Source organism: Nicotiana sylvestris, chromosome 12 (genome assembly GCF_000393655.2).
Source record: "Nicotiana sylvestris chromosome 12, ASM39365v2, whole genome shotgun sequence".
Lineage (NCBI taxonomy): Eukaryota > Viridiplantae > Streptophyta > Magnoliopsida > Solanales > Solanaceae > Nicotiana > Nicotiana sylvestris.
Window position 1 is genome coordinate 93,314,834 of NC_091068.1, and position 24,097 is coordinate 93,338,930.

Here is a 24,097-nt window from a genome sequence, read left to right on the forward strand (position 1 = left end):
TATGCTCATGCTTTATCTCCCACAAAGAGTTGTTCTTAGTTTTCCTAAGAGAAAGAAAAAAGACAGACAACATCTCAAAGATTGTCGGCAATTTTTAGAAGTGTTTGACGACCAAGTACTTACTAGGATATTTTTTTTGTTAGTTACTCTAGTGTGAGCAGGAGTTTGGGATTAAATAATTCATGCCAGCTAGTTTACAACACTCTTTTCATAAACTAGTAGAAACCGAAGCTCCAGATATTTTACATTGCACACATGATTCTGCATAGTGAAATGAGCTCGTAGTTAACATGCTACTGCAGATTCTGAGAGTCGAAATTTGCATTCAATATCATTTGCATCAAATACCTATTGTCATCAATACAAGAATTCTATCCAAAGCCATCACTAGTTAAATAAGCAGAGAGTCCTCGCACCTGTTTCACCGACTCACCACTGAAACAACACTGTTCTCATAAACTATAAACAACAAAGAATTAACAACCAATCATTGAGCTCCAGCATATCAATTGTGCTTCAATGTACTGATCACAATAACTTCTGTGTGTTTTTGGCTCCAGATACAAATCTTGTGAAACCACTGTGTAGGTAAAACCTGACAGCCTGCCCATATTTTGACCTTCTCCGGTCCTGGAAGGAATCCCTACTTTCCTTGCTTCCCTCAGCAGCATCTTCATTAGCTTGACCGCCTCCTTTAATGTTACCTGGGCACAAGCTATCTAGTAACCAAAATGACGTTTGCAGCAATTACAGCCAAAAGTAAAAGATACAAGAAACTCTATCAGCACAGCTTTACCGAAGTCACTGTCCAAAAGATTATCTCACCGTACTGCATTCATTACAAACAAGAGATGAGTCGCATATAGATACTATGATTAAGGAATAACTACTTTGGTACAGTATTGAGGTTATTTAAGATATACGCGGAAAAAAACAATAATTAAAGCAAACTAAGCAATCCATCGTGTGCTTATATACCTGACTTAGAATGTTGAGCTGAGGGCTTAAATTACCCTTGTTGCAACTATTCTCTCTAGCTTGTTTTTGCTTTAGCAGGATCACGACCGAACTGAATGACGATAGGTTTGCCTTTAAAAACATACCCATTCACCAGATTCTGCAGTCATTCACTTCTTTGTATTAAATTTTTACAAGTATCATCAGGTGTAGTATACAGCTTCACATAACTCTAAGTTTAGCACCCATAACACATCAGCTAATTTCTAGATAGTACGGATGTGATATAAATTAAAGTATATGACTGAAATGATTTCCTTTAATCTATATAACACATTTTTAGGCAACTTGAGGAAACTAACCATATACATGAATAATCTCGCATTAAATAACCATAGGAAATTTGACACAAGTTCATGATTAAATTCAGAAGGTTCCTCACCTTCTAAATAAATCTAAGATTTTGCTAGAATTCGATTGAGAACTGTTGGGGTAGGCACTTGCACCATTTAAGGTACACCAAGAACAAAACCTTAATACCAACTGCTGGAGTTGAGCAGCAAATTTTATCAGCTTAGTGAAATTTGAATAGGCTACCAGAGACGCCAACAATTTGAAAATGTCAGCATAAGTCATATTACTAAAATACATCTAATGAGACTTGCAAAATGCTAACAGTGAAAGACAAAAGATTGTCTCGTATGTGGTGCTTTCGGATTAAGAGATTTATTTTTGAAAGAGGTTCATAAAAGCCTATAAGTACTTTTGCGGTGTTTACTTCACAATCATGCTGCCCAGGATGAAAACTAAATACCAAATTACCTGCTTTTCCTCTTGTTTCCCCCAGATTCTGCTATGTTTTGATATATGATTCCACGATCCAGCAGTTCAAAAAATAAATCCAATGCCACTTTAAAAGAGGAATGTGGATATCATAAATTTTAATGTTTGATATTGATTTCTTCGTTTTTCAATCTTCTAAACCATCCTTTTACCTCCTTCTGGCCTCCCCCCTTCTTTCCCCAATGAAAAGGAAATGACTGGCCTGCAGCATCATAGAGAGGAAGAAATAGCTTTGATTCGGAGTAGTATTTTAATAATGGAAGCATGATTCTTCTTTATTTTATTATTAAGAAGATTAGATTGGGAATTACTATTGTACCATTGTAGATAAATAGCTCCAACTTTATCAGGTTCTTTCAAATTTCATGAACAAATATTTTTCTTCCAGTGGAAGGATAACCTATATAAGCAGTCATTCCAAAATCAGGCTCATACCAGTAACTTTAAGAAATACATCAACTGAAAATTTTACTACGTATAGACCATCAAAGGAAATGAAATGAAGACAAGAAACATCTTGAGCTAACTAAAGCATAATAAAGAGGGAAATGTAACAAAAGAGGGAAATGTAACATACTAAAGCATCTTGAGCAAGTTCAACAGAGGGAAATGTAACAAAAGCTTGTCCACGCATTCTCCCTTCCTGGAAATGAAAATCAGATAATCATCAGCATTTAAGTCATGAATAAACAGCAAATTAACAATGGAAAGGGAGTACTGATTACTATCTCACCCTTCTACATGAGAATGCTATTTTTATGCCACAGGACAATCTATCTCTTGGCAACAAAACATATGGAACTAGAAAGGAGTACGTCAATTTTGTGGTCTGGATCAGGTAAGAAACAGACCAACAAAATGGCACTGGAATGAAGAAAGTGAAACTTATAGTTAAATAGAGAAGTAGATTACCAATTGATTTTCTCACCAAGTTGATGAAATTGGCCCTAAATTAGCTTAAGATATAATGAGCTTTTGCTGAGTTAGATAATGTTTAACCAGTCCCCTGACATCATACCCTTCACCAAGCAGGGAGTTTATGCTAATTGTACAAAGTGCATCATGCCTTTTAAGTCATCAATTCAGTTAAATCTTCCTCAATTGTTCCAGAAGAAATATAGAGACCAGGGTTTGGTTCAATACGAGTGTCATGATTTTTGTTATCAAGAAGCAACTAAGGAAAAAGGAGAAACATCAAACGGAAGAAATGTGATAAGAATATCAGTAACACAACCTTTCAAGCCTTGTAACGAAGATATTCAGTGATATCATTAACCGCGCTAGCCTCGGCATGGAAGTTATACTTGAACGTACTGCTCATTACTTCCCTCTAGACCTAGCAGCTATTGAAGCTTCATCTAAGAATGGAAATATTTCCAGATGCTTCACACGAAGAGAGGTCATTCTCCCCTTTGTATATATAGAAGAACATTATAAACTTTCTTTCAACCTTCCTTTAACTGGGTTTATCACTCTCTTTCACCAAACTATTATCATTCTAACTCAACTCCTGAGTGCTTAGAGTCCCAATTTATTGTCAGCCAATGCCAATAGAGCCTAATGGGTGGCATTAAGAAGTTGACTGGCACTGTAACCAGCTTGCCAGATTGACAGTTTTCTTTATGTAACAGAAGACTTTACAATTTTAAGAAGCACACATATTCTCAATGGGCCCATGTATGACATATCACATATCAACCAAACCTACAGAGGAGCCACGTGTCACAAAAGTGGAGCCAAGACCTCACATTGGATGATCAGATAGGGTAATTTAGATAGTGTTCCTTATATTTTTCCAGCATAAACTCCCAAAAGAACTTGGAGTTATATCAAATAGTGGATATATAAAGCTTCAAGTTTTCACGTATTATTAAAGGTAGATAAATACAGATGAACCTCACCTGCATTAGCTTCACTGCCAGTCTGGATTTAGCTTCATCGATGCTTCCAAATAAAGATCCTGCAAACATTATAGCTGATATAATGGTTCTAGTGACAAAACATGAGTTTCTAGTAAGTAACAAATCCATTGAACTAACTTCTTGTTATCCATTTTTTTGAAGGGGAAAAGAAAAAGTTGTCGAGGTATTGAACTACAAGGAACTCTTAAGGAAAAAGTCGGAAAAACGTGTTTTAGCTTGTTAATGGATATGTACATTAATGCTTACCAAATATGAAGTAAAAATCATCAACAATCACTTCTTTTGCTAAGTTCTTCAAGTACAAGATAGGAGAAGGATTACCAGCACAATAATTCTGCATAAAGGAAAGCCCATGAGTTAAATATCCATCAGCCCTTTGCTGGGGATGTCCAAGAACCAACTTAATGCTTGGCTTTGCTCATAAAAAAAACTTTTGATTTACTGATAACAAAAAATGAATTAGTATAGCACAATTTATAGACTGGAAAGATACAATCTTAATGAATTCCTAATAGCAACTACTTGTCAGCTTAAGTAAACTAAACAGAAACCCTACTTATCAACAAAAAAGTCACTTCTTCTCACAAAGGAGACTAAGCAGCTAAAAACTATTAGAAAAAGTCTGCTGTATTTAGCATGAACAATCTCATAAGCTCATAAACAAATTTTCAGCAACCAGTTTAGTTCTATTCCTTTTCCTGCCATTTCTCCAAAATCAAGAACATTTCATGGAGATGATTAGCCATCTATAGAAGTAAATGCAGAAATAACCAGGCATCTTTTACTTCACTGCCCAGTTTCAGCAGATCTATAGAACATGTTTTTGTCTCTTTTTGGAATGGACTGGATAATGCCTGGGAGTTTAATGGAAGCCTTTTTGAACTGGAACAGCTGGAAAGTTGGTAGAACCATCAAGAAAATCTGGAAACTAATTCCTTTCTGTATTTTTTGGTGTATTTGGAATGAGAAGAATAAGAGATGTTTTGATGGAATAGCAACTCCAAACCACTTCCACAAGGCTAAATGTCTTTTACTTTTGTACCGTTGGAGTACCTAACACCTGTGAACTCCCCAGACAACTTTTTGGACTTTGTTAACTCTTTAACCCTAGTATCGGACTCATTGTACTGGAGCTAGCAAATCTTTTGTATCTATATTTCTGCATCTTCTTGATGCCATTTATAATATCTCTTACTTTATCAAAAAAAAAAAAAAAAAAGATAAACTTTCTGGACATCATTTTTGGTTTCCACATACATAACTTCAAGCAATTCAAAGTAATTAGCCAAGAGCCTCTACACTTAAGAATCTTAAAAGGAATTCAAATAGGAAAGCAGGTGTTTGCTCAATATGCTCGGATCCCTAATATACATATTTCCCTAGTGACCTAGTTAGTATTTAGAAGTTAAACAGATAGGACTCTTTTTCCATGATTTTTAGTATTTTATTTCTGTTATACCTAATTTTCAAAAGTGGTAGTTCGTACCCCATTTTCATGCAAATTCCACACTTCTATCTTAAATTAATCTATTCGTCTGATACAGACCAACATTCATCAAGTCAGTCATCATCAACAAGACTAGGCGGGTAATGATACCCCTAGAGGCATACTTAAGAAAATTAAAAAATAACTACTCCCTCTGTCCCATATTATGTGACATAGTTTGACTGGGTAAGGACGTTAAGAAAGACTTTGAACTTTGTGGTCAGAAGCAAGCTATAGATATATGTGTGGCGGTAGATAATCTCAAAAAGTATAAAATGGGAAGTTAAATTGTTGCTAAATATAGAAAGGCGTCATTCTTTTTAAGACAAACTAAAAAGGAAAGTGTGCTACCTAAATGGAACAAAGGGAGTATAATGTATTAGAATTATTAATGAGATATGATAAGCTGGTATTATTTAAGTGTGCCGTGCCCTAGGCCTGTTGCCCCTCTAATGATGCAGTCCAAGAAGAACAGCTGAAGAAACTATATGTAATGAAAGCATAATTTAAGAATGGTTGATTCCTGAATACAAACAAAAAGGGAGTTACAGTCTGATTTAGTGTCAGATTATTTTATCATAGTTGTTGGTTTCTGAAAACTTTTGCTGCAAGGTGTTATATGATTCACAGTTCACATACTCTACCTTACTAAATAAAAAAAATATAAAGATTCACAGTGTCCACATAACCCACAAAATCCTTTAGAAGAGCCTGAATTGATAAACCTCATTTAATTTACCTTAGGTGCCAATTATGTTTTGGTGACTTGAATTTACTGAAATAAACAACCAGAAGAATTCATTTCCTAGTTGTTGGTTTATTAATCCTTCATGGCGAAAAAGAAATCCTTCATGGGGTAGGATTGGATAGATTCTTTTCTTAACTGAGAAATCCCTGAAGGCCACTAGCGCATGGTTCGAAAGTCGCTGATAATGGGCTCGGCTGTTATGCTCAACTTAATTACCCAGCTATTGTTTGTGACAGGTTTAAACCCGTGACATGCGCTTAATCCACACATCACATGATGTGCTCTTACCACGAGGCAAAATCCTGGGGGCAGTGGCGAAGCCAGGAATTTTTTCAAGGGTGTTCAAACTTGAAAGAAGTGAAAATATTCTCCAACAAAGAGTGTTCAATATATGTTATATACCTATACAACCTAATATTTTACCTATATACCCGGTGCTATTTTCCGACGAAGGGTGGTCAAGTGACCACCCTTTCAGACATATGGCTTCGCCTATGCCTGGGGTAATTAGATTTTTGATGAAAAAATGTTTCAATTTATGTGAACGTATTTAACTGGACGCGAAATTTAAGAAAAGAAGGAAGACTTTTGGAACTTGTGATCTTAAACATATCATAACATTTGAGTGGTTAGAAGACTTTTGAAATTTTATGGTCTTAGACATGCCATCACATTGCTATAAAAGGTTCTCATTAAGATAAAATAGAAAGTTCAAACAAAATTGTTTCCAAAATTGAAAAGGAGTCATTCTTTTGTTGTATATGTTGAAGGAATGCAAAAGATCTAACATAGAGCTCATATCCGATACAATTTTTTCCTATACCATAAGTATAGACTCTTCAAACATCTATTTTTAACATTAACTATGTTTTCTTTACTATAATTAAAACATATGTTATTCCTTGTTATTTCTCTCCTGCCGGATATTCCAGAAAAAGTTGCAGTGGGACTTTCCTCCAGAAAGTCTTCATTGTAAAATTGCTCCAAAGTCTTAAAGATATCATCTCTCAAGATGTACCAACAGTTTTGACAGAAGGCCGTATTGAAATCATCGGGCCAGGCGCTTTGTCACCATCGAACATCTTGATCACAGCATCAAGTTCCTCCAACGTGAATGCCCTTTGCAGCCATTTACTATCTTCTATGGATAAGGTTCCAAGGATCGTCCTATCCCTAAAGGAACTAAGGCCTCATTTCTTTGCACTTAATGGAGGTCTGAATCTTAATCATTCAGATCTCACATATTAAGTGTGTTTGTTTTTTAAAGTCTCATTCAAATCTTGATCATTAAGTGTGTGCTTTTTTTTAATTTCACAACCACTTAATGGGTCTGAATAGGTCTGAACGATTAAGATCTATAACAGAGACTTAATTTCATTAAAATGTTTCTATCCACATTTACAATTAATTACCGCCATTGCCCACCATTATCAACTACCACCATGCACCACCCACTACCTCCATACTCAACCACCACCACCGACCACCACCATCCTCAAGTATAATCGTCACCGCCATCATTATTGACTACCACCACCGACCACCTCACCATTATTGACTACCACCACGTCTCACCACCCCCACAATTATAAACTACCACCGCCATTACCACCATCATCCTCAACCACAACCATCCACCTATGACCTACCCACCGTTAACTACCACCACTATTATTAACCATAACAACTAGTACCCACCGTTATGAACTACCACCACTTTCCTCAACCACCACCCACCATTAGCAACCATATTCTCCACTACCCATCACTACTAGCTACTACCTCGAACCACCACTATCAACCAAAACCACTACTAACGAGCACCTCTAGTAATCCACAAATACCACCGTTAGCCATCAACTACCATATATTAATTTAAATTCATCAATTCTTATATAAAGATAAATTTTATTAATTCAGATGTTGAAAAACAAACAGTCTTAATTATTCAGTATTCAGATCTTAATACACATCTTAACATTCAAATGTGTATTCAGATTCAGACATCTTAATCTTAATATATATCTTGATATTCAAATGTGCATTCAGACGTCTTAATCTTTTTTTTTAAAATGAGGCCTAAGTCATTCCATTACAAGACTTTGCCCTAGATCCACTTCCTTTAGCTCTTAATAAATTGACTAATGAATATCATAAGAAACATGAACTACCAAGTAACAGGACCACAGATAAAACTTAAAAGACTAACTGCAAATCCAATCTGCACACAAGCGGTCCATGGGAAAAAGTAAAGTGCCCAAACTTCCAGTACCTTAAACATAGGAAGCGACAGAATCTCTTCTGGGGGCAATCTTCCACTTTTTAATTCTTCAAGGGTCGCAAAAGTTTTATTATCATTCTCTTTATCTTCCACCGGCAATGATATTTCCCTCATGTCACCCTTCTCTTCATTCTGTACCTGCTTAGGTGCTACTTTAATCTGCAAGTACAGCGATCAACAACATAGTATCACAAACTTCAATGAAGAACAAAGGGGGGGGGCTTTGAAGATGCAAGGCTATCACCTGAATTATTGGGTTCTTTTTCTTAACTACTGGCATCTCTTTAGGAACCAAGGCAGCAGCTCTCAATCCAACAGCTTCATGAGCAACATCCTTGTCAACTGCAGGGCCTAAGATAGCTTCACGTCTGGCACGCTTTTGTTTAGGCCCGCCAACATTACTCTAATAGCAAAAGGAAATAGTTTAGGGTGAAAAATGAAAACACAAGGAACATAAAGATAGAAACTTTAATCCTGAGATACACTGCATAGATCATTAAAATTTAAGTCATCTCCCCAGTATCGTTGAGGTTTTATACATCATATTTAAAGTCCCAGTTAACTGCATTTATCAAACTCAATTCAAGAGTAAACGGATGCCAAACAGCATAGGAAATATTACCTCATCTGAAGACTCCATTTCTGATTCACTACTTGATAAATTTTCCAGTCTACTCTCAGAAACTGTTGGAGGAGGTGGGGGAGGGGGTGGAGGTGGAACAGATAAGGAAGTTGGTAGAGGTGGAGTCGGCAGAGCCATCCGAAATGGAGCTGGAATATTCATCTTGTTCATCAAGTGTAAGACCTATACCATGACACAATATAGGTATAAAAAGATGTTAGATAGACAAAGACAACACAGACGAATAGCAAGGGAATGAGAAATATGAATTTGAGAAGCAGAATGGATATAGTATAGATAACCTGTGTGTAGAACCGAGGAACAGCAATGAGAGCATTTACAATATTTGTAAGTATATGCCCATCAGGTGGGGGGTAAACATATCTGAATCACAAGCAGGATAGTCAGCATTATGAAGAATAAGCAGAAGCTGTTACTGTTTATGAGTACATATGAAACTATATAAAGAACTATCAAGTGCTAGATCAAGCAGAATGACTGTCTAAATCCTCTTAATACTTTAGCTTCTTCTTCTTTTCTAGTTTTCTATGCATATACCAAACAGACCAAGAAGAGAGTCTACAATTTACACGTCAAACAAAGCTGGCATGCCTAAAGACATGAGAAATATCTGGCATACAGGGATGATGCAAATCAGCTGTGATGTAAAGGAAAATCATGAGAAATGTTGTAACGTTTAGGTCAGGGGATGCTCAGGATATAGAGAATGAGGAGCTACTTCTAGACACTTATCCACCAAATCTGGATAGAAATTTAAAAAGATGGTTTAAAAAAATCATGAAGTAGCTGAAAACATACTCGAGGTGAGGAGGAAATGGATAATCCACCCCAAGTCTTTCAGCAATGGGTTCGCTGCCAGGATGAGGATCTCTTCTAGATCCTCCACCGAATTCTTTAGCAGTAGCATCGTTGATCAAAGAGACAGAGTCTTCTACAATCCGAGGTTCACTTTGTCGATATTTATCTCTCTCTATGCTTTTATTAGCCCGTTCAACTGCTAATGTTTTACCAAGAAACCGTACCCTAACACCCACAAAACTTGGCAATCAGTCTTGCTTAATCTCCAAAGATAAATAAAAATAAAGAGGAGCTCATTTGAATATATTTTATCTAAGATGATCACAAACAGGATACTCAGAAGATTCTAAAGAAAAATACCCATTCAAATGCTGTTGCGCTTGATGTGCCAGACTTTCATCCTTGAAATCCACAAACACATAATTCCTCACTCTGTCCAGGAAAACATAAGATCCAGATTCAAACCTATTTAGGTTTAAATCATAAAATATGTGACACTAGAGCTCAAGACTCGAGTAGCATTCATTTCATTTTTTTAACAGGTAAATAAGAACTACTAATAAGCAGTCAAGCACAAAGTTAGCGCTTAAACATCATAAATAGGGTGTTTGGATTGGCTTATTTTCCATTATTCCCTTTTAGTGATGATCACCTTAATATTTTGTTGTTTTTATTCTGCTTTTATATGGCTTTTTGGTGTTGTCCGTTCTTGTCTATATTTTCATTAATGTGGTGCTTATGCTTTCTTGGGCCGAGGGTTATTGAAAACAGCCTCTCTATCCTCACAAGGTAGGGGTAAGGTACACACTACCTTCCCAAGACCCCACGGTGTGGGATAATAATGAGTATGTTGTTGTTGGATTGGCTTATTTTAAGTGCTAGTTGGCTTTTAAGCGCTTTTCTAGCTTTTGTGATGTTTGGCAATGATAAAAAGAGCTTAAAAGCACTTACTTTTAGACATGAAAAGTACAAAAATAAGCCAAAAGCCAAAAGTTGGGTATTACCAACTTATGGCTTTTAGCTTATAAGCTGCTTTTTAAAAGTCAATCAAAACACACTCAAAGTCAAGAACCCCCTATACAGTAGCATTAACTTCATATCTAAGATGGCCAAAGAGCATTTTTGAAGAGTTAGGTGTTACCTAAAGAATTCTGAGCGTCAATTAATGCTAATTAAGTTGCTGGTATAACTGGTAAAATTGTTGTCATGTGACCAGGAGGTCACGGGTTCGAGCCCTGAAAATACCCTCTTGCGGGAGCTTAGTGCTCCGGGCTGCCCTTTTTTTAGTTAATGCTAATCAAGGAATTTTCCCCATGACTTGCGCAAAAATTGGTGGGGATAATCGTGAGCGCTTGGGGTTTGGGAAGAGGGGGGGGCTTAGTCAGACGCTTAGAGCATAAGCTTTATGAGACAAGAGCCTTCCATATATGCCTCAGGTTTGTTTGGCGAACGCCTTGCAGTAAGGCGAGTTCCTAAAAAAGTCTTTTTAAGGACTAATCACAAGCACATTGATATATACAGAAATGTATGTCTGGATCAGACACTCAAGCTCTCGTGAGTCGGAACAAAGTTTATTTTACCGGGACGGCAGGACCTTTACCCTAGGGCACTGGAAATTTCAACCAAAGACGCAGTATCAAGATCAAAAAGAGCAGGGCCTGTGCACACAAAGAATTTATTGAACAGGTAGCACTCCAAAATATAGATTCCGCTCAAGAGATATATACATGATAAAATAATTCGCAGCTCCCATAGCAATGTACGGGGATGCAGAAAATCTACTGTTTGGTTATCCTTCAGCAGGGAAAAGCAAAATATGCTCGTCTAAGCTTTTAAGATGTAGAATTAACCATATACAGTTTGACACTGTTACACATCCTTTTAAAGGTCATTACTACCCAATGCCTAGCAACATCAATCCAGAGTATAATTTGTGCATTGGTAAACTCAAGCTATGTTGCTCGGACTCTTCGAAAATGTGGCAGGATACGTGTCGGATCCTCCAATAGTAGTGCATTTTTGAAGGATCCGACACGGGTGCGGTTACATTTTGGAAAGTCCGTGCAACATAGAACTCAAGACATAAAATTGGAAAATTTCATGTAAAGTAATGGATTGCGAAATCAGGTAAGCTAACTATTCTTCTTTTTTTTGGTAACCGAGGAGTCCACCCCAGCATGCGCGTACCTCAAATAATTCCACGGGATACCTGCCACCTCCTACCAGCAACAGGTACCAGGTAATTATGCCACCAAGGCTTAGACAGATGGGAAGAAATAGCCTAGTATTTTTTGTCTCAGCTAGGGTTTGAACCTGAGACCTCATGGTTTTCCACCCACTTCATTGACCACTTTGCTACACCCTTGGGTGCGTAAGCTAACTATTCTTTAGAAAGTAATATTAAAGACAAGAGTATCTAAACAATTTGAGTATAAGATGACAACTAGTTGATTCGCTATAAAGGAAAAAGAAGTTGACAAGCACCAAAAAGGGGGATCAGAAACGCATCATCGTTTCAGGAAGCATCACAATCTCATTAAATCACCTAAATCTACTTTTTAGAAAAGCAATACAAGTTAGAAAACATTAGTATAGAAGAGGTTCCTTGAAACCATTTGTCCAAAACAGTATGTTGCTGTGAGAACATACTTTTTCTAGTTGTATTAACTTTAGAAGCAACAACGGAGGTCAATTCTTTATCGAGCCTAGTACCGCTAATTCATATCCTCAAACAAAAGAACAGCTTGCCATCATTTTGGATTGGGGAGAGTAATAGGAAAAAGCAGCTTTCATTGATAAATGGAGGCCTTAGTCTAGTGGTTAATGTTGAGGTGCTTAAGACTACAACCCTCAAGCTTAAAACCCATCTAGGTGTGAATATGAATCCAACTCATATTATGCTCATTCTACTAGTTTGTTCTAGAAAGAGCCGATTTCCTCCTGTCAATGGTGCGTAAATACAGTAGACATATTCTTGTTGATTTTTAAATAATACAAATTACACCAGACAAATGAGCACATAAACAGTTTTAAGAACATAAGAAAGCAAACCTTCTATGCTGGGTATTAGAAAAAACAAAACAAAAATGTAGCAGTGAAATTGATAATTAAGGAATCATTCTTTGGAATACCTGCCACTAGTACAAGGACGAATAGAAGATGCGCCGTAATTGGAGAGCAATCTAGAAAGGGTTTCATGAGGAACTGCTTCTGGAAGATGCCGAATCAACAGCGTACACTCTTTAGCTTCCTCCCTCGGCAAATGATGAAGAGGAATCCCAGTCATGTAAGCATCCATTACAGTTCCTTGTACTCACAGAAGTTCTACGCTCAACAAAAATGACAGTCAAATTTTGGTTGAAAAATCACAAAACAGTCAAACTTGGGTTGACAAATCACAAAAACTTCAAAATGCATTGAGGCAGCGAAGGGATTTGGATGGCAATGGGGCAGTGTGTGTGATGCGGGCGGGTCGAAATCAAAGCCCATGTGAAGATCCACTTTCTTAGTTAGACTATTTTGATTACATTATAAATTAACCAAGACTCACAAGAAATAATATAAAAAGGACCAAAATACATTTTCTTCTTCAATATTAGTACATTTTACCTTTCTTTTTTTTGGAAAGAAATTCTTCGACACCATACTTTAGCCAAAAACAAATGGATATACTTTCATATAAATCAATGAAATTCATTTTTCGCCCCATCGCATAAATCTATATCTAAATATAAAGAATAAAGTTTGTAATATGGTTAACCCAAGGTAAATTATTAATAAGTCACTTAGCAATTTTAAGAAGAGTTTATGGAGAGATTTTCTAGTAAGAAAATATTAAATCGGGTGAATTATATATGGAATCCCATTTACTAAAACTAAATTTAGTTATATCCCATTTTCACGACCAATATAATTTAACTTAGGAACTTTTCAATATTTTATTCACTCAGTCTATACAACTAGGTAATGAGAATTGTAGTTTAGCACCTCATATTCAATCATAACTCAGTCACGACTCACGAGATGCCCAATTTTCACAAAAATTCCTATGAACTCAAGCCTCAAACAACAAAGAAGAGAGAAGAAATAAAAGATAAAAAGAGGAGCATACTTACCTGACCGGCAAAGGGAAGGGGCTGTGGTCGTTGAGGGTGAATGGGCCTATGTTTTTTTTTCTTTTTGTTCCTTCGTTTAAAGATTTTTTGAATAACCAAGTTTAACACTTGAAACATGATATATGTGGAGATAAAATAAAGAGTGGGACACATGGGGATTAGCTTTATTAAAGAAAGAAAATACCAAGCATTTGCTTTCGTTCCTGAAGACTGAAAGAGAAATGCAGCAACAGTGGCTGCCTTTGGCATCTCTATTTCTACAAGGAGAGGTCACATTCAAGGCCTTGTTTACCATTGAAATATAGATTTGTCAAGAAAGTACTCAAGACACAAAAGAGGAATAGGTTTTGCTACTACAAGATAATTCCACCACTCCCGCTTTAATCATGAAGTTCAAATGATGTTATTGGGTGTATTTGAGTACGAAAAAGGAATTGGAACTTAGTATTTATGTAACACCAAAATGGTGTTCTTGACATTAAGGAGCTAAAGGAAGAAGAAGAAAGATAGAACAATAACTTGGGATTGAGGATTGAGTTAATTAATAACTTCAATAATTCCATTGAGTTGATTTATAATTTGTAATGGCATGTTGGACTACCCAAATTATGGGGTAATCAGGAAAAAAGTTATTAGATGGTTTGATGCCGATTGTGAGCCTGAAAATGAGTTATGATGAACTCTTTGAACTTGAGTTGATAAAGTTCAGATGTAAATATTGTAGATTGCCATCGTTGAACGAGTTGAGCTTGTTGGAAAAGTTTGGACTAGTTCGAAAAGCTAAGACGATATAATTTAAGATGTACCTTCCCTTAAAAATTTATTGACGAATTCCAAAAATTCTAAAGTTTGCTAATGTTGATTTAAATGTTGGTTTGGATTCGTTGGAGTGATCCAACCTTACTATCCATATTTTTAACATTATATCTTTTAGTATCAGATGGTCATAACTTGTATTGTTTGTCATTTTATGACTTTTATTGAATGATATCACTTTAAATCATATTTTTTCTCTGGACTTGGATCAAATGGTTATAGCAAATGTTGAAACTCGTTATCTTTTAATTTTTAATTTCAAAAGTTGTCGATTTATCGAATATTTATAGGACTTACGGGTCACATAAGTTAAAGAAAAATATCTTGAGAGGACCATAGCTAATATTGCTTATGCGTGCCAATGCCATATAGTGCTCATAGAGAAACCTTACCGTGCTAGCACTATCGTAAATCCTATAGCAATGGTGAGGCGGCCTCGTGACCATGCAATGGTTACTATCATCAATATCCTTAGTGTGAGACACCTAGGTTGACCAGGGAATGGTCAACATACAATCATTGATTATTGTTACAGTTATAACTATTGTAACTCCTCATCAAAAGATTTATAGTTTATCGAAATGTATTCGGTGTTTAGAAATAATTTAAAATTTTAAAATGCTTTAGAGGTTACATGAAAATACTTCTAATGCTTATTGCTTTTTGAAATGTCATACTTATTGTACTTCATTTATGTCACGACCCAGATCCTAACCTATCGTGATGGCGCCTATCAATGGTGTGAGAAGGCACGGGAGAAAATATGATATATTGATATTGTGAGTTCAATACAATACAAGAGGTCCTTATTTATAGCTATACTATACAAGGACATACTACTCCTATTCCAATGTGGGACAAGACTACATTATGTACATATCTAACACTCCCCTCAAGCCGGTGCATACACATCATATGTACCGAGCTTGTTCCACATGTAACTAATACGAGAACCAATAAGAAACTTAGTGAAAATATCTGTTAGTTGATCATTCGACTTTACAAACTTTGTAACAATATCTCTAGACAGTATTTTTTCTCTGACAAAGTGACAGTCGATCTCAATGTGCTTAGTCCTCTCATGGAACACCGGATTTGGCGCAATATGAAGAGCAGCTTGGTTATCACACACTAGTTCCATCCTGTTGATTTCTCCGAGCTTTAACTCCTTGAGCAACTGCTTGACCCAAACTAACTCACACGTTGCCATAGCCATAGCCCGATATTCCACTTCGGTGCTGGATCGAGAAACTACATTTTGTTTCTTGCTCTTCCACGAGACCAAATTACCTCCTACTAGAACACAATATCCAGATGTAGATCGTCTATCAGAAGGTGATCCTGCCCAATCAGCATCTGTGTACCAAATAATCTGCTCGTGGCCTCGATCCTCGAATACGAACAACTACATCCCAGTGACTATCACAGGGAGAATCCATAAACTGACTTACAACACTCACCGGAAAAGAAATGTCAGGTATAGTCACTGTGAGGTAATTCAATTTTCCAACCAACCTCCTATATCTCGTAGGGTCTCTAAGAGGCTCCCCTGTCCAGGCAGAAGCTTAGCATTCGGATCCATAGAAGAGTCAATAGGTCTGCAACCCATCATTTCAGTCTCCTCAAGAATGTCTAAGGCATATTTCCGCTGTAAAATAACAATACCTGAGCTAGACTGAGCGACCTCAATACCTAGAAAATACTTTAGTCTGCCCAGATCCTTAGTTTGGAAGTGCTGAAAGAGATGTTATTTCAGATTAGTAATACCATCCTGATCGCTGCCAGTAATAACAATATCATCAACATAAACCACCAGATAAATACACAGATTCGAAGCAGAATGCTGATAAAACACAGAGTGATCAGCCTCACTACGAGTCATGCCGAACTCCTAAATAATTGTGCTGAACTTGCCAAACCAGGCTCGAGGGGACTGTTTCAAACCATATAGTGACCTGTGCAATCGGCATACACAACCACTAAACTCCCCTAGCAACAAAATCAGGAGGTTGCTCCATATAAACTTCCTCGTCAAGATCACCGTGGAGAAAAACATTCTTAATGTCTAACTGATAAAGAGGCCAATGACGTATAGCAGTCATGGACAAAAAAAGACGAACAGATGCTACTTTAGCCACGGGAGAGAAAGTATCACTATAATCAAGCCCAAAAATCTGAGTATATTCTTTTGCAACAAGACGAGCCTTAAGCCAATCAACTTGGCCATCCGGGCCGACTTTGACTGCATAAACCCAACGACAACCAATAGTAGACTTACCTGCAGGAAAAGGAACAAGTTCCCAAGTGCCACTCGATGTAAAGCAAACATCTCGTCAATCATAGCCTGTCGCCATCCAGGATGAGATAGTGTCTCACCTGTAGACTTAGGAATAGAAACAGTGAACAAAGAAGATATAAAAGCATAATGAGGTGACGATAGACGATGATAACTTAGACCAACATAGTGGAGATTAGGATTAAGTGTGGACCGTACACCTTTGCGGAGTGCAATTAGTTAACTAAGAGGAGACAAGTCTGCAGTAGGTGTAGAATCTGATGCAGGGCGTGAATCACCTGGGCCTGATGCTGGATGTGGACACAGATGATAAGTCAAGAGTGGCGGAGCTGCAGAATGTTGAACTGGATTATTGGAGGAATTGGACTTATAAGTGGTGGAACTGGAGCTATAAATGGTGGAACGGGAACTATAAGTGGTGGAGCTGGAGATGTAGAGGAAGATGGATGGAGATTGTGATTGAATCTCCAAAAGAAGAGACTGGTAGTACCTCAGAAATATCTATGTGATTACCTGGACCTGTGAAGTATGATTGGGTTTCAAAAAAGGTAACATCAGCGGACATAAGGTACCGCTGGAGGTCAAGAGAATAGCATCGATACCCCTTTTGCGTTCTCGAGAAACCAAGAAATACGCACTTAAGAGCACGGGGAGCTAACTTATCTGTTCCTGGAGTAAGGTTATGGACAAAACAAGTGCTTCCAAAGACACGGGGTGGAAGAGAGAACAAAGGTAAGTGGGGAAACATAACAGAGAATGGAACTTGGTTCTGGATAGCTGAACATCGCATACGATTAATAAGATAGCAAGATGTAAGAACTGCATCCCCCCAAAAACGCAACGGAGCATGAGATTGTATGAGTAGGGTACAAGCAGTTTCAATAAGATGTCTATTCTTTCTTTCAACTACCCCATTTTGTTGAGATGTGTACGGACAAGATGTTTGACGAATAATCCCATGAGATTTCATAAACTGCTGAAATGGGAAAGACAAATACTCTCGGGCATTATCACTACGAAATGTGTGAATAGAAACCCCAAATTGATTTTGACTTTCAACGTGAAAGGTCTGGAAAATAGAAAACAACTCAGATCGATTTTTTATCAAAAATATCCAGGTGCACCTAGAATAGTCATCAATGAAACTAACAAAGTAGCGGAATCCTAAGGTAGAACTGACCCGACTAGGACCCCAAACATCTGAATGGACTAAAGTAAAAGGTGACTCTGCTCGATTATTAATACGTCGAGGAAAATGAGAGCGAGTATGTTTACCGAGCTGATAAGTGAGATAAACTAGGTACCATTTTCTGAAGTTTTGACAAACTAGGATGTCCCAACCATTTATGTAATAAATCTGGTGAATCAGTAACAGGACAAGTTGTTGAAGGGAGACAAGATGTGAGTCCATGTGATTTAGCAAGGATAAGGTAATAAAGTCCATTTGATTCACGCTCGGTACCAATGATCCGCCCTGTACTGCGTTCCTGTACAAAAACATGGTCATCAAGAAATAAAACGGCACATTTAAGTGATTTGGCTAGGCGACTAACAGCTATGAGATTAAAAGGACTATTAGGGACATAAAGAACTAAATCTAAAGGTAAGGAAGGAATTGGGCTTGCTTGACCTACTGCAGTTGTCATGGTTTAAGACTTATTGGCCATTGTGACTCTTGGAAGAGATTGAGAATACGAAAAGTAGTGAAAAGAGATTTGTTACCAGAAATATGATCCGATGCACCTGAATCAATGACCCAAGACTCAGAGGATGAAGATTGAGAGACACAAGTCACGCTATTACCTGTTTGAACAACGGAAGCTATCTCAGAAGATGTCTGCTTACCTGCTTTGTACTGAAGAAACTCAAAATAATCCACTAAAGAATTCGAAGTATCGGTTGCCATGTCGCTACAATTAATAGTAGTAGGGTTAACTTGAAATAGTAAAAATTAGTAACTCCTTTGGGAAAATTAAAGAAATCGCTGAGAAAACACTATTTACAGCAGGAAAACAGAACATTGTTCTACGCCAGAAAACACTGTTCACGCCAGAAATACTGTAGCTCTCGGAATATTACTGTAGCAACTGGAAAAATTCAAAGTGGTCAGAATGAAATAAAAACAGTAGGGGTAGGATCGGAATTACCAGACGACCCAACTGTTCTGAAGAAACTTTTTCAAAAAATGGCCGGAAGTCCACTTCTGAAATTACTGTTCATGCCGGAAAAAATATAAAAGTGGTCGGAATTTGGTATAACCTGGATGGGTTGGCTCGGAATTGCAAGGGGAACAATCTGTCCTGAAGAATCGTCGCCAAAAATGGCCGCAAGGTAGCCCACGTGACGTCAGAACTTCGCCGGAAATTTTTCTTCCGACCGCTACACTACCGCCGGAGATTTTCACTGGGGTTTGGTTGCCGGACAGTGACTACTCTTGTGGAAGTGTTGGATTTTGCACAACACTAACCGAGACAAAGCAGACACAAAACAACTTTGAAAAGTCGCCGGAAAAAAGGGTTCCGATGACTGATTTCACTTCCCGGAATCACTGGAATTTATGCACATGGATAAATCTCTCACGATAGCTCTGATACCATGTGAGAAGGCACGGGAGAAAATATGATATATTGATATTGTGTGTTCAATACAATACAAGAGGTCCTTATTTATAGCTATACTATACAAGGACATACTACTCATATTCCAATGTGGGACAAGACTACATTATGTACATATCTAACAGGTACTAGGCAAGCCGACCTTTTCAAAATACTTCCAATATTGTGCAAAAAAAAAAGAAGATAAATCAAAGGTTCGTAATTGTCACGCCTCATTTTTCCCAAGGGGATAGGGAGTTTTTCCAATTAAAGTGACGTTAATCGAAATGGGATTATTTATTTATTTCAGAATTGCCACTTGGAATAATTTATGGTGTCCCAAGTTACCGGTTTATTTTAAATCCCAAATCGAGGAAATTTTGACTCTGTTTTAGAGTCTACAAAACCAGAAGACCGGGTAAGGAATTTTGTTAACTCGGAAAAAATGTGTTAGGCATTCCCGGGTTACGTGGTTTTAGCATGGTCGCTCAACTATTAATAATTGGCCTAATTATCTGATTTAATACATATTTAAAACCTATTGTGCATTTTAACCTTTTAACTGCTTTTAACATTTATGGAATTTGTTTGAACAAGTCGTGATGTCGCGCACTCGTTTGTTTTTGTACACATTGCAAATCACATCACGTGAATCGTACCCGCGATCTACAAAATATTTATTTTATTATAAATTTGAAGTTATGGTCGGATCACATGAAATGCACACCCGAATTGGGATTTATGTATCGTGACCATGCCACGGGAACCATACCCATAGTCACGATGATTTATTATTACTCGCGCCTAAAGCAACTAACGCATTTGAATTATGTTCCTAATCTTTGAGATTATTGCTAGCAAACAACACATGGCCCATTATCACTAATCCCTTCATGATTCAATTAGAATTTCCATGATAAGATGCAGACAAATTTTATTAAGATGAACCTAAACTATACAGAAGCTTTCAATCTAAACATATACATATGAGAACACACTGTTCATTTTCCTTTTAAAGAAAACAAGAAACTCTACACTAGATTAAAATTAACCAAAGAGAAGTCAATAAATATCAAGAAAAATCTATGAAGAGAACTAAGGATTAAGTAAAATCTGAAAATCTCGGCTCGTAGTTGATAAAACAAAAGAAGACAGATTCCTGCTACAAAACTATTCTTAAATGTGCTTATACTGTAGTTTAAACCACCATATAAATAGCAATATAAGAGAAAAAGGTAAAGAGATTGACCTCAAAAGCCTTCAATTGACAAAACAAAAATCCAGCAACTAGGATAGACGGAATGGCGCACTACAAGTGAAATTCGAAACAGCACTCGAACTCGGATGAAATCAACGGACCTCCAAACTCGCCGAAAATATGCACGAAAGTGCTGTTTGGTGCGTTTTTGGCTAAAACAGAAGGAGCAACGGCGATTGAAGATGAAGAGCAGCTAGGTTTCTTTTAGCTCTATTTCCCTTTTCTTGTTTGTTCATCCCTTTCTCTTTTGTTGTAATTGTGTGTGTGTTTGTCTCCTTGATTTTGAGTGTGTTTGTTACACATTGTATTGTAGCGTGTATTGTATTGTTATCCAAAATAATGTTTGTTTTGATTGTTTATTTAAAATTAATTATATCTTATTATTAAATCTATTGTTTCGGAACAACCAAAAGCCCTATTTTATGAAACAATCAATTTGGTATGGTGGCATCGTTTTCCATTTTCTTTTTCAATTGTGCCCTTACTTATTACTCTATAATTCTATGTTATTTTATTTATTTTTCTTTTAACTGCAAATCTCCAACCTATTGACCTACTTTGTCTTCTTTCATCTCTTCTAGAGTTGGTTTGCCCCATTCTTTTTATCCAAGTCTCTGTTCAATTCTTTGTCTCTTTCTATCGTTTTAATTTTTTTTTTGTTGCTAATATTAGTTAACCTTTTTTTCAGGTTTTTGCTCTTGTTTTCAAGCTACATAATTAATCATAAATTAGTAGAAAGAGGTTGTCTTAAATTATTTTTATGTATAATTCTTGATAAATTTTATTTAAAATAATTGGGGGTATTTTAGTGAACTTATCAGTTACAGTACAGTACGATACAGTCAAACCAAACAACAAAATATTATTTAAAAACAGCAAATGATACAATCTATTCAAACGTTGTATCCACAATACATTATAAAACGATGGATAACAATGATCCAAACATAGTGTTAGGAAAATGGTGGTCCAAGGTCTTGCAGACTTCCTCCGCCATTTTCAGCTTTTTTGGGGGGAAGGGGGGATTTTTCCCCCTTTTTTGTAGCTTTGTGTATGTATTTATGGGAATGGGCATAGGGTTAAGGGATTGGGCTGGAGGGAGGAGTGGGCTGTCAGAATTTGGGTTCAAGTTTGAGCCAAATTTGCCTTTAAAAGTGGCCCTATAATTCTACAAAGCTAAAATATTAATTTCTTTTCCTAAAATATCATATCATAAAAATGTAAAATCAATCCTAATTAGATAAAACAACTATATTATAACATGAAACTATTTTTTTGGTATTTTCAATGATTATACTAAAATAAAAATGGGTTAAAAATAATATCTTTCTAAAATACATAATACCTGAATTAAATAGAAAAAATAAAACTATTTTTGTATTTTTCAATTTTTGTGCTTTAAAATAGAATTAAAATTAATAATAAAGTAAAATCATATAAAAATAAACTCAGATAAATATTTTAAAAATACTAGGACTATTAAAGGTAATTTTAATGTGTGTGTCAAAAATTACGTGCTTACAGTAATTAAAGCAGAGTTTCGAAAGCAGGGTTTAAACTCAAAATATAAGTGCGGAAAGATAGCCAACATCGGGGTGCACTGAGTCATGAGCTTCTAAACATAACCGGTTTGGATCATCACTTGTTTTAGAAATAAATTCTATGTTCCGAGGCCTTAAAACCTCTTTTTTGTCTCACCTTAATTTACGTGCGTAGTCCGAACGTGTATCTGGAAAGCTATTATGTGAAAATCTATGAAAAATAATAAATTTTGCTTTTAAAATGAATTTAAGTTCACTTTGGTCAACATTCTTGGTAAACGGATCCGAACCCATCCGATGGTCTCGTAGGGTCCATAGTAAAATTTGGGACTTGGGCATATGTCCGGAATCGAATTTCGAGGTCCCAAGCCCGAGAAATGAATTTTTGAAGAAAATTGTTTAACTGAAATTGTAGAGTTTATGGAAAATTTGAATGTAATTGAATTTGATGGTATCGGGCCGTATTTTAGTTCCGGAGCCCGGTACAGGTTTTATATGTGATTTAAGTCGAGCATATAAAATTTGGTAGGAAACGGACTTGAAATGATGTGAATCGGACCTTCGGTTGTTAAAATTTGAAGAGTTCATGATATTTTTCTTTGATTTTGATGCTAAATTCATAGTTATTGGTGTTATTTTGATGATTTGATCGCACGAGAAAGTCCGTATGATGTTTTTAGACTTGCGTGCATGTTTGTTTTGGAGCCCCGAGGGCTCGGATGAGTATTAGATAGGCCACAGAGTGAAATTGGACTTAGAAGAATTGCTGGTGTGTTGCAGGTTTGTAGCAGGCCTCTAATCTCGCAATTTCGAGATCAGGCATCGCAATTGCGATGTAAGCAGGGTTCGCAAATGCAAGGTTTTTGTCGCAAATGTGAAGAACCCCGGCCCGGCCTTATCTCGCATTTGTGAGGTACACTTCGCAAATACGAAGTCTTCAGTTAATGCTAGAAGTCGCAAATGCGACCCATGTATCGCAAATGCGACATATTCTTCGCATTTGGGAAGTCAGCAGGTTCCTTAAGGGTTCGTAATTGCGAACCCTGGTCGCAATTGCGACATCTGCAACCTGCTAAATCATAACTTAGACGCATTTTCAGTCATTTTTCAAACCTTTTCAAAACCTAAACACCTTTGGGCGATTTTTCAAAGACAAGTACTCTTCCAAATCGATTGTAAGCCATTTCTAAATCGTTTTTATTAATCTTTAACATCTTTTCTCATGATTTCAACTCAAAATCAAGGGTTTTCATGGGAAAAATCGGGTGTTTTGGGTAGAACTTAGGATTTTTAAATTTTGGGGATTTTGACCTCGATTTGAGGTACGATTTCAAAACAAATTATATATTTGAGTTTGTGGGTGAATGGGTAATCGGGTTTTGGTTCGAACCTCGAGTTTTGACCATGTGGGCCCGGGGACGATTTTTGACTTTTGGGGGAAATCATTGAAAAACTTAGTTTCATGCATTAGAAACGATTCATTTAGCATTTATTGATATAGTTAAGTAACTTGTGGCTAGATACAAGTGAATTGGTGGTGGAATCAAGAGGTAAAGCAGTAGTTGAGGCTTAAATTGTGTTCATGGCATCGAGGTAAGTGTTTAGTCTAACCTTAGTTTGATGGATTAGGAGTTGTGTCCTATTTGCTATGTGTTAGTTGTTGAGTACGATGTATAGGCATGGTGACCAATATCTATACGTTGGTGTCAAGCATGCTCGTGAGCCTTATACTATGATTAATGTGACTCCGTTTGTATTGTTCATGCCTTATGTGATGATTTCTATTGTTGAGCAAG

At 36.8% G+C, this 24,097-nt stretch overlaps 1 protein-coding gene across 9 annotated transcripts; it reads right to left on the reverse strand.

Annotated features, from left to right (window-relative positions):
- Window positions 1–303: 303 nt before the first annotated feature.
- LOC104238239 (U11/U12 small nuclear ribonucleoprotein 65 kDa protein) lies at window positions 304–20,892 on the reverse strand. 9 transcript variants are annotated; one of them, XM_009792549.2, is made up of 13 exons: window positions 20,752–20,892; window positions 12,810–13,002; window positions 10,039–10,110; window positions 9,679–9,903; window positions 9,162–9,243; window positions 8,860–9,042; window positions 8,482–8,640; window positions 8,229–8,396; window positions 3,969–4,056; window positions 3,702–3,760; window positions 2,378–2,443; window positions 979–1,117; window positions 304–829 (listed from the first exon to the last, which is right to left on the reverse strand). In XM_009792549.2, exons 2-12 carry the CDS (start codon window positions 12,974–12,976, stop codon window positions 1,034–1,036), a joined length of 1,353 nt encoding a protein of 450 aa, XP_009790851.1. In that variant the 5' UTR covers window positions 12,977–13,002; window positions 20,752–20,892; the 3' UTR covers window positions 304–829; window positions 979–1,033. The 9 variants fall into 9 exon arrangements, with proteins under 9 accessions (XP_009790851.1, XP_070021048.1, XP_070021047.1 ...); XM_070164947.1 differs by lacking the exon at window positions 20,752–20,892 and adding an exon at window positions 13,978–14,360; XM_070164946.1 differs by lacking the exon at window positions 20,752–20,892 and adding an exon at window positions 13,794–13,962.
- Window positions 20,893–24,097: the final 3,205 nt, after the last annotated feature.

Coding starts and splice junctions, on each gene's coding strand:
- LOC104238239 (XM_009792549.2), bottom strand. CDS start 12,976: ATGGATGCTTACATGACTGGGATTCCTCTTCATCATTTGCCGAGGGAG. Junction 9,904..10,038: donor GCGCAACAGCATTTGAATGG/GTATTTTTCTTT, acceptor TGTGGGTGTTAG/GGTACGGTTTCTTGGTAAAA. Junction 2,444..3,701: donor TGGCAGTGAAGCTAATGCAG/GTGAGGTTCATC, acceptor TTTCATTTCCAG/GAAGGGAGAATGCGTGGACA.